Source organism: Agrilus planipennis, unplaced genomic scaffold (genome assembly GCF_000699045.2).
Source record: "Agrilus planipennis isolate EAB-ADULT unplaced genomic scaffold, Apla_2.0 scaffold130, whole genome shotgun sequence".
Taxonomy (NCBI): domain Eukaryota; kingdom Metazoa; phylum Arthropoda; class Insecta; order Coleoptera; family Buprestidae; genus Agrilus; species Agrilus planipennis.
The window spans coordinates 430,224-440,839 of record NW_020438925.1 but is presented as its reverse complement, the minus strand read 5'-3'; the positions used below and the strand labels follow the sequence as shown (position 1 = coordinate 440,839).

Sequence of the window (10,616 nt, the reverse complement as noted above, 5' to 3'; positions counted from 1 at the left end):
ATAGAATCTTCGTCGATATAATTTTTTTACTAAATAATCGAAAAACTTAGTTTCTTGCCTGAAGGTTGTATCTAGGGCTGCCGTCACCAAAATTGCCAACGCCGGATAAACACGGAAAAAATCCCGGATATTTGGGCGAAATATGTCTTTTTCCCCGCATACCTCTGAAAAAATATTTTTTGCAACAAAAATAAAAACATCGTTATAATTTTTATTTATTTATACAGCTTGTTATTAAAATCGAATTAAGTACGTATGTAACCGCAACAAATAATAGACACTTTTAATATAATTAAGTACTCTTTCTGAGCCTATCTATGATATCTATAAAAAAAATTGGATTTCCCCTGACAACAAAAGTGTCCCAGACACGCTTTAAAAACCCCTGCCGGACGCCCTTCAAATTAGGACAAATCCGGGGAATCCCAGACGGATGGCAACCCTATCCAGGAGTAATAACTGTAAGAGCGTCACGAAGTTGTACTCGATCGTCTGCTACGCAGTAAGGCCTAGCACACACTGCGATTTTTTAGCCGCCGCGATTGAAAAGTCGTAGTCGCAGGAAGCACTTGCGACCAAATAATCGCAACTTTTAATAATTTGCAATATGAGCGTCACAGAAACAATGTGCATTGTGGGATTGTTATTGCGAATAAAAGCTAATAATACTAAAAGGAAGCAGAAGAAACAATATTGGTACCATCCTATCATAAATCAGAGATTAATAAAATGGCAATTTTCTTGTTTCAATTTCGGATATAAATTTTTCTGTATTTTCACTATGTGACGTTTCTTCTTCCTTTGTAACAGATAACTCACAATATGACATATTTGATGACCGTAATGTATTCATTAATTTTACACAAAACAACAGATGATCGTCAGTGAGTTGCGACATTTTATTTACAAGTGCGCGCAGCTTCACTGCTGACTGTACGATTCATTTTACATCCGCAAGAAAAATAGGACCAGTCCCGATTTTTTAATCGCAACGATTATTTACTCACTTATGTGCACACTTACATTTACAAGCCTATGTTATATTTTTACGACTAAATAATCGCGCGATTAAAAAATCGCAGTGTGCGCTAGGCGTAAAGAAATGAGTATTTTGATTTGCGCATAAGCGAGGAAACTTACTATTTTACATTCGGCAATTGACAAAACCGAAGAATTACTATAAACAGCGTAGTGCACGACATCTGTAGAATATTGATACATTTTGTGGGATTGAAAAACGTTCGACAATGTTTATTGGGATATCGACTTGTCGAACTGAAAGCACAGTGTGGCTCTGGCTGCCGAAACGTTCATGGTATCGATAGAATTGAAATTGATGTGCAGTAGTGATAGTGCCTTTTAGATCTCCCCGCTTCGGATTAAGTTATTGCTCTTATATTCTTGACTGTACCCATGAAGAATATAGACAAGGAGTCCAATCTTCATATGCAACAACATGTGAGAACCATCCAGAAAATTTTATAAAATAGTAGAGAGCGCTATGATCGCTATGAATCCAAGGTCGACAATTTGACTTATACTTGATATTAAAAATTCATATTTATATAAATCTTTGCAAGCCAAAAATGCTCAATAAAATCGGTTAAAATTTTTCAAAACTCTAGTCCTAAAGTTTAACTGATTGTCCTTACGCTATTCGAAGCATCTTTTGCCATGTCCTTACACCCTTTAAGCTAATAGTACAACCTCCGATAATCTGTAACAGCTAACTGAGAGATTGTCAAACACACAAACAAGCGTACACCGAAACATTATTTATTACGTATTGATTGTCAATCAATAATTGTATTTATAATAACGTAACATACAACACACTGTTTTGGCAAGAATATTACAGTATAGAGCACGAAAAGAATGGGCAGACGAAAACAATAAAATTAATCAGAATACCAAATAGCCTATGCGACAATAGAGAAAAGTATTATTGAAGTGAAATTTCTTTACGCACGGTACGATAAGTTCGTTTCATCCGAGTTGCTATGTAACGAAATCATGCAACGGATGTCCCCCTTCTACTCGGCCACATAGTCGAGTTCGTAGTGGGGATCGCTTGAGCCGTGAGCGCCCTCCAATGCAACGTACGTTACAGGCAACTCCGGCATGTATAGTGTAAAATTTAAATACATAGTGTACAAATAATACCACTACATCAACTCCTATCCCGGTATGTTTGAAGAAGTTTCACTTCAGTATAGCGTGTTGTATAATTACACGTTGTACTTTTTTTAGTGTTCTACCTTATCCTAAGGAATAGATTTTACAATATTCGTATTTTATACTCATAGAGGAAATTATTTACCTAACGGCCCAATAATGTATCTGAGATAGTATTCACTCTTTTTTATCAGTGAATGCTGAACGTCATACTCGATTGTAGCAACACACATCTGATATAAAAACAAAAACGAGTAAATATTGGAAAATAAATGATAAAATCACTTTAAATATCACAATACCTTCGGTCCTATCAGTTTATTAATAAATCAGTCTCATCTGATCATTTAACCTGTTAGTGCTATTTTTTATATAAAACTTCTTAATTCTATTATCCCATTTCGCTGCTCCGTTGACGGTAAAGACTGAATAATATTTATCATCCTACCTACTAAAAGTTTGCTTTATTAACTCCAAATTAATTAAGGCACTCAGTACATTCAAATTGCAGTGGTCAGGTCACCATGAGGTCATTTTTACTAAAATTGAGCATCATTTTTCTAACACAGTCGCACAATTTATCTGAGAGTGCAACCTCTGAATGTACGCTAACTGGTAATTCTCTGGAAAATCTAACTTCAATACTGGCCACATGCAAAGAAATCTCGATAGCAAATCTTCAAGTACCTGCTGGAGAAACGCTCGCTTTAAACGCCCAAAACGATTCGATTATAATCTTCGAAGGAAATATTACATTCGGATACAAAGAAATGACTAGTCTTCTGATAACTATTCAAGGGAACAATATCACAGTTGCTGGAGCTCCGGGACATTTACTTGATGGTGGTGGTGCGAGATGGTGGGATGGCCTCGGTGGAAATGGTGGAAAGAAAAAGCCAAATTTCATTGAGCTTCGGCTTGAAAACTCTTTGGTCAAAAACTTGAACGTAAAAAACAGCCCGAAACATTGCTTTATAATAATCGACAGCGAAAATGTGATACTCACTGATAACATATGTGACAATTTAGATGGAGACACACAAGGAGGTCACAATACAGACGCCTTCGCTGCATTCAACTCAAAGGATATAACAATTACGAATTGCGTCGTATTTAATCAGGACGATTGTTTTGCTATAAAATCGGGAAGCGGTTATGTTTTTACAAATAATTTCTGTCACGGAGGTCATGGAATATCAGTTGGATCTGTCGGAGGACGTGCTAACAATGTGGTCGAAAATGTGTTTATAAAAAACAATACAGTTGTAAATTCTGAAAATGGAATTCGTATAAAAACCAATTACAACACCACGGGCATTATTACAAATGTTACTTATGAAGATATTACCATTGAAAATATTACTGATTACGGTTTTCTTATTCGTGGGGATTATTTGAACAGTGGACCAACTGGCGAACCCACACCTGGTTTCGAGTTATCTCATTTAACCTTCCGAAATATTCGTGGTACAGTTCAAAGTGGGGGAACTAATGTATACGTTTTGCTATCCAATGGGGTAGCTTCAAACTGGATAGTGGAAAATATTAAAATTGTTGGTGGACTCAAAAAGGATGTTCAGTGTTTAGGAATCCCTAGCGACTGCAACCTTTCCTGTAAAGACCATAACGGTGGTCCTTCGCAATATCTCTCATTATCCTTGTTAAGTACTTTAATATTTCTAATTGTTTTGCGATAGTGTTTTCTTGTATGCTGAAGATATTCAGTTTTCTTGTCAAGTATTTTAATATATTAAGTTGTTCTGCGATGATGCTTTTTCTTGTAGGTACATACGTATATAAAATTAATAAATTATAATATATGAACTAATTGTAGTTTAGTAAGATAACTACCCAAGTCGAATGATTTTAGTTTTAGACGGACTCATTGAAATCTGAATTTGTACTAATATACGCCTGCTTTAGGTACATCTAATATTAGCAAATTTTAATAAAAAAATGAAAAATAAATCTCACTTCGCCTGTTAGTTTTTCCAACGTATGGGCAAAACCAGGTTAAATTTGCAATTATTACACCTAATTATTAAGCATGTATATATGTTAAGAACTTAATGAAGTATTAAAAAAATGAATTAATATATATAATGGCGGCTGAGAGCACTGGTCAAATCATGACATCTTCAAAATTTATGTCAAGCTAGGCAACCTATCCTAACCCAAATAATTATGAACAAATAAATAACTTTTGCTAATAACTTACTGCTTGCCACAAGAATTAAATAGGAAAAAGAAAGAGATCACAAAACATAAAACATTCCAAGTAAAATTTAAAGCTGAACACGAAAAACAAAAAAATGTACATAAGTTTAACGAAAAAAACAAAAGACATTGCAAATAATTCTGAAAAAGGAAATACCAATCAAAGTAAAATTTAGATAAACCCTTCAACATATTAAGGAATTGTTTAGGTAATGGTTTATTAATGTACATAGGTGATATAATAATCAGATGCTTTTTTATCAGTGAATGTCGAACGTCAGATTCGACTGTAACAACGCAAGTCTGATGCCCTCAAATTATTATTGTTAAACATAAAAAAATGAGTAAATATTGCAAAATAAATGATAAAATCACTTCAACTACTTAGGATGCCAGCATTTTATTAATAAATCAGTCTCATCAGATCATTTAACCTGTTAGTGTCATTTCTAATATAAAACTCATTAAGTTGCATTAGTGAGCTACTTTCCTACATCGCTTGTCCGTCAATGGTAAGAACTGAATATTTTTTTTCATTTACCCTACTTGAAGAATGCTTTATTGACATCAAGTTAATTAACGTACGTGCTATGTTCAAATTTCAGTGATCAGGTAACCATGAGGTCATTTTTAATAACATTAAGCATCATTTTCCTAACAAAATCGTACAATTTATCTGAGAGTGCAACCTCAGAATGTACGCTTACTGGTAATTCGCTGGAAAATTTAACTTCAATATTGGCCACATGCAAAGATATTTTGGTAGCAAATCTTCAAGTTCCTGCTGGGGAAAAGCTTGCTTTATACCCTCAAAATGATTCGATTATAACTTTTGAGGGAAAAATTACGTTCGGATACAAAGAGATGAGTGGTTTTCTAATAAGTATTCAAGGGAACAATATCACAGTTGTTGGAGCTCCGGGACATTTAGTTGATGGCGGCGGACCTAGATGGTGGGATGGCCTCGGTGGTAATGGTGGGAAACGTAAGCCGAACTTCATTCAATTTCGGCTTACAAACTCTATTGTCAAAGGGTTGAAGGTAAAGAATAGCCCCAAAAGTGGTTTCTCGATAACATACAGTAAAAATGTGATCCTAACTGATATCACATATGACGATTCAGATGGCGATATACTAGGAGGTCACAATACAGATGCTTTCGATACATCCAATTCAGAGAACGTAACAATTACGGATTGCGTCGTCTTTAATCAGGACGATTGTCTAGCCATAAATTCGGGATATGGCCATGTCTTTACAAATAATTATTGCTATGGTGGTCACGGAATATCTATTGGCTCTGTCGGAGGACGTAGTAACAATGTGGTTGAAAACATCCTTATAAAAAATAACACAGTTGTAAATTCTCAAAATGGAGTTCGTATAAAAACTAATTACAACACCACAGGCATTATTACAAATGTTACTTATGAAGATATCACCATTGAAAATATTACCGATTACGGTTTTCTTATTCGTGGTGATTATCTGAACGGTGGACCGACTGGAAAGCCTACACGTGGTTTCGAGTTATCTCATTTAACCTTTCGAAATATTCGTGGTACAGTCCAAAGCGGGGGAACTAACGTATACGTTTTGTTATCCAATGGGGTAGCTTCAAACTGGACAGTGGAAAATATTAAAATTGTTGGTGGACTCAAAAAGGATGTTCAGTGTTTAGGAATTCCTAGCGACTGCAGCCTTTCCTGTCAAGACCATAACGGTGGTCCTTCGCAATATCTCTCATTATTCTTGTTAAGTACTCTAGTATTTCTAATTGTTTTGCGATAGTGTTTTTTGTTGTAAGTCGAAAATATTAATTTTTCTTCTCAAGTATTTATATCTTTAGTTGTTCTGTGATGATGCTTTTCTTGCACATATGTATATATATCATAATGGAAAAATTAATTGTAGTTTAGTAAGATAACTACCCGAGTCGAAAGATATCTATTTTAGACCGACTCAATAACGTCTGAATTTGTCCTAAAAAACGCCTACTTAGCACCTAATATTAGTAAATTTCAATAAATGAAAGTAAAATAAATTTCACTTCATCTGTTGGTTCTTCCAACGTATGGTAAAAATTAGGTTAAATTTGTAATCATTATACCTAATAACTGAGTATGTATCCATACATGTACGTTATGAAATTAATGAACTATAAAAAAAATGAAATATTATATATAATGACGGCTGAGGGCAGTGGTCAGACCATGATATCTTCAACACTTATGACAAGCTACTTAATAGATTAGTATTATTGCAGAAGTGATTGTAATATTTTGAAAAAATATATGTATATAGATATTAACCTAACCCCAGTAACTATAAAAAAATAAATAGAAACTTACTGTTTGTCACAAGAATTAATTGGAAAGAGGAAGAGATAGCAAAACATAAAAATGCCTAAGTAAAATCTAAAGCTGAACACGAAANGATTTTTATATACATTAATTTTCATCTTATTAATAATCAGCTTTTCGATTATATGTACATAGGGGAAATTATTTACATAATGGCTTAATAATGTAGGTAATACAACATTCAAATACTTTTTTATCAGCAAATAACGAACGTCACATAAGATTGTAACAATACACATCTGATATGCTCAATGATAATCTTATTGTAATAATTAAATATAAAAAAAAATGAGTAAATATTGTAAAATAAATGATAAAATCACTTTAACTACTTAGGATGCCAGCATTTTATTAATAAATCAGTCTCATCTGATCATTTAAACTGTTAGTGTCATTTCTAATATAAAACTCATTAATTTGCATTAGTGAGCTATTTTCCTACATCGCTTCTCCGTCAGTGGTAAGAACTGAATATTTTTTTTCATTTAGCCTACTTAAAGAGTGGTTTATTGACACCAAGTTAATTAACATACGTACTATGTTCAAATTTCAGTGATCAGGTTAGCATGAGGTCATTTTTACTAACATTAAGCATCATTTTGCTAACAAAATCGTACAATTTTTCTAAGAGTGCAACCTTTGAATGTACGCTAACTGGTAATTCGCTAGAAAATTTAACTTCAATACTGACCACATGCAAAGAAATCTCGATTGCAAATCTTCAAGTTCCTGCTGGAGAAACGCTCGCTTTAAACGCTCAAAATGATTCGATTATAACTTTTGAGGGAAATATTACATTTGGGTACAAAGAGATAAGTGGTTTTCTAATAGCTATTCGAGGGAACAATATCACAGTTGTTGGAGCTCCGGGACATTTATTTGATGGTGGTGGAGCTAGATGGTGGGATGGTCTCGGTGGTAATAGTGGGAAAACTAAGCCTAAGTTTTTTCAGTTTCGGCTTACAAACTCTATTGTCAAAGGGTTGAACGTAAAAAATACCCCGAAAAATTGTTTCTCGATAACATACAGTAAAAATGTGATCCTAACTGATATCAAATATGACAATTCAGACGGCGATATACTAGGAGGTCACAATACAGACGCTTTTGATACATCTAATTCAGAGAATATTACAATTACGAATTGCGTCGTCTTTAACCAGGACGATTGTCTCGCCATAAATTCAGGAGATGGTCACGTCTTTACCAACAATTATTGCTATGGTGGTCACGGAATATCTATTGGATCTGTTGGAGGACGTGATAACAATGTAGTCAAAAATATCTTTATAAAAAACAATACAGTTGTGAATTCTGAAAATGGAATTCGTATAAAAACCAATTACAACACCACAGGCATTGTTACAAATGTTACTTATGAAGATATCACCATTGAAAATATTACCGATTACGGCTTTACCAACAATTATTGCTATGGAGGTCATGGAATATCGATTGGATCTGTCGGAGGACGTGATAACAATGTCGTCAAAAATATCTTTATAAAAAACAATACAGTTGTGAATTCTGAAAATGGAATTCGTATAAAAACCAATTACAACACTACAGGCATTATTACAAATGTTACTTATGAAGATATCACCATTGAAAATATTACTAATTATGGTTTTCTTATTCGTGGTGATTATCTGAACGGTGGACCGACTGGAGAGCCCACACGTGGTTTCGAGTTATCTGATTTAACCTTTCGAAATATCCGTGGTACAGTTCAAAGTGGGGGAACTAACGTATACGTTTTGCTATCCAATGGGGTAGCTTCAAACTGGACAGTTGAAAATATTGAAATCGTTGGTGGACTCAAAAAAGATGTTCAGTGTATAGGAATTCCCAGCGATTGCAATCTTTCCTGCAATGACCAGAACGGTGGTCCTTCATACTATCCTTCATTTTTCTTATCAAGTACTTTAGTAGTTTTAGTTGTTCTGGGATGATGATGTAATTTATCCTAAAAACTCATGTTGTACCCCTAATTTTAGTAAATTTCTAACTGTGTTTTTATCAGAGGTTTTCCATAGGGATGAAAAATAATCTCATTTAGTCGCCTATTATTGTTGAACAAAAATGGACAAAATCAAGTAAAATTTGTAATTATTAGTGTACTTTAGTATTAAATATTTCTGAAATGGCTATACCTGGCAATGGTCGTTTTGAAAATTTAATAAAACGACCACTTTTTCAATTTTATGCTATCTGTAAGTGTCAGAAATCAAAAATTTATAAAATCGCCTATAAAGGAACGTATCCAAATAACAAAAACACAGAATTACGGCACAATTGCGTAGGTAGGGGTAATTCATTCGTTGACTGTAGGTCAGGTCTGTTTGGACCGAAACTTCTACCAATGATATCATTCCTACGGCAGTAATCGATTTATTTAAGAAAACAAACAAAAATTTTATCACTGAGGTTATGACAACAAGACTCATTTTTCACATAGAACCCTGCTGCCTGTGTTCTAATTGGTGCTTTAAATGATTTATCTGTAACAAGTGGTTAACAGCGACCATTGCATCTAGTACCAATGGTTGTAAAAAAACTATCAATTTCCTTATAGTTCCGCAAATAAATAATAACATAATAACAAATAATTACAACTTCCCAAAAATAGTAAATTAGCCGACACGGAATTTTATGTCAGCATCTGTTCAATTATTAACAGGAACACGTGTTTCTCTGTGATTGTTGTGTGTTGGACTATCTAAATTATCTAATCTAGGTCATCCTGATGTATGCCTTAAAAAAACTTAATTAGGCTGGATAATTGATGGTAGTGAAGCAGGTGCCGATAAAACGTCATTCATTTTGCAATTTCACCAACAACAACAACAACGATATCAATAGATTCTGGGAAGTTGAAGAGGACGCCGTTGTCCAACAAAAAACAGTAACAGAAAATCACTACAAGAATAATGTAACTTGCAATATCGATGGGAGCATCAAGACTACCTCAGCTATATATGAAGACAAGAATATGATTCTATATCATTCACATGCGAGCTTGGTTCAGTTTCTTTTTTAGTGAACGATAAACAGAACAAGTTTCCAAGGGGTGCAGTTGATTGGAAGAAGGCTCTATATGTAGATGATTTTTTGGGATTGTGCTCGAACAATGGAAGAGTACATGCAATCATGCGAAGAAGTCATTAGTATTTCTGGAAGACCCTTCTGATTGTAGCATCAACAAGCAATTAAATGATAAAACCAATACAAGATTAAAATTGGGTTTATATTGAAACTCTACTGAAGACAAAATCATTTATACTGTTAGACCAATTTTTATTCCGTCTGTTGTCACTAAATATATATTTTTTTCTGAAATTTCGACTCGTATGATTTTTTCACACCGTTCCTTTGAAATTAATCGATTAATAAATTTAGAAACTTCGTTTAAATTAGAATGAATCGTTGCCACTTCAAATGTCTTCTAGATGGATAATGTCTGTCAATCAACTTCATTTGGTCAATTGTATATTATTCGATAGGTAAACTGTAGTCATGGATCTGGTTATTATTCATCTACACGGATTCTGTGACGCAAGTCAGAGAGCATACGATGCCTGTATTAAGTCTAAATCAGTCTTATTTGTGCAATTTTTAAGGTTACCCATTTAAAAAATGTTCAAACAATTCCAAAGTTAAAATTATCTACAGCCAAACTTTTAGTAAATTTATAAGAATTGTGTTGCACTGGATCACAACGGAAAGATATTCGAACCTACGAAAATACAGCCAATTTACTGTCTGGTAGTATAACACCTGCACATACATATACGGACCAATTCGGATCCCCGGAAAAGAACGGTAGTGGACAACACAACCAAAAATTCTAATAGTGAAGAG

The 10,616-nt window shown here is 34.0% G+C and overlaps 3 protein-coding genes across 3 annotated transcripts in view; all 3 read left to right on the top strand.

Moving 5' to 3' along the window:
• Window positions 1-8,197, top strand: part of LOC108736526 (endopolygalacturonase I-like) — a gene marked incomplete at its 3' end in the record, with an annotated part of 11,379 nt that extends 3,182 nt beyond the window's left edge. Inside the window, exon 3 of the mRNA XM_018468981.2 lies at window positions 7,950-8,197. Coding sequence (XP_018324483.2) covers window positions 7,950-8,197 — 248 coding nt within the window. The remainder of the gene's footprint in view (window positions 1-7,949) is intronic.
• Window positions 2,197-3,941, top strand: LOC108736531 (probable endopolygalacturonase B). Its single transcript, XM_018468989.1, has one exon. It carries the CDS (start codon window positions 2,700-2,702, stop codon window positions 3,870-3,872), a length of 1,173 nt encoding a protein of 390 aa, XP_018324491.1. The 5' UTR covers window positions 2,197-2,699; the 3' UTR covers window positions 3,873-3,941.
• On the top strand, window positions 4,654-6,436 carry LOC108736528 (probable endopolygalacturonase B). Its single transcript, XM_018468985.1, has 2 exons — window positions 4,654-4,904; window positions 4,998-6,436. The coding sequence occupies exon 2, from the start codon at window positions 5,011-5,013 to the stop codon at window positions 6,181-6,183; it is 1,173 nt and encodes a 390-aa protein (XP_018324487.1). The 5' UTR covers window positions 4,654-4,904; window positions 4,998-5,010; the 3' UTR covers window positions 6,184-6,436.
• Window positions 8,198-10,616: the final 2,419 nt, after the last annotated feature.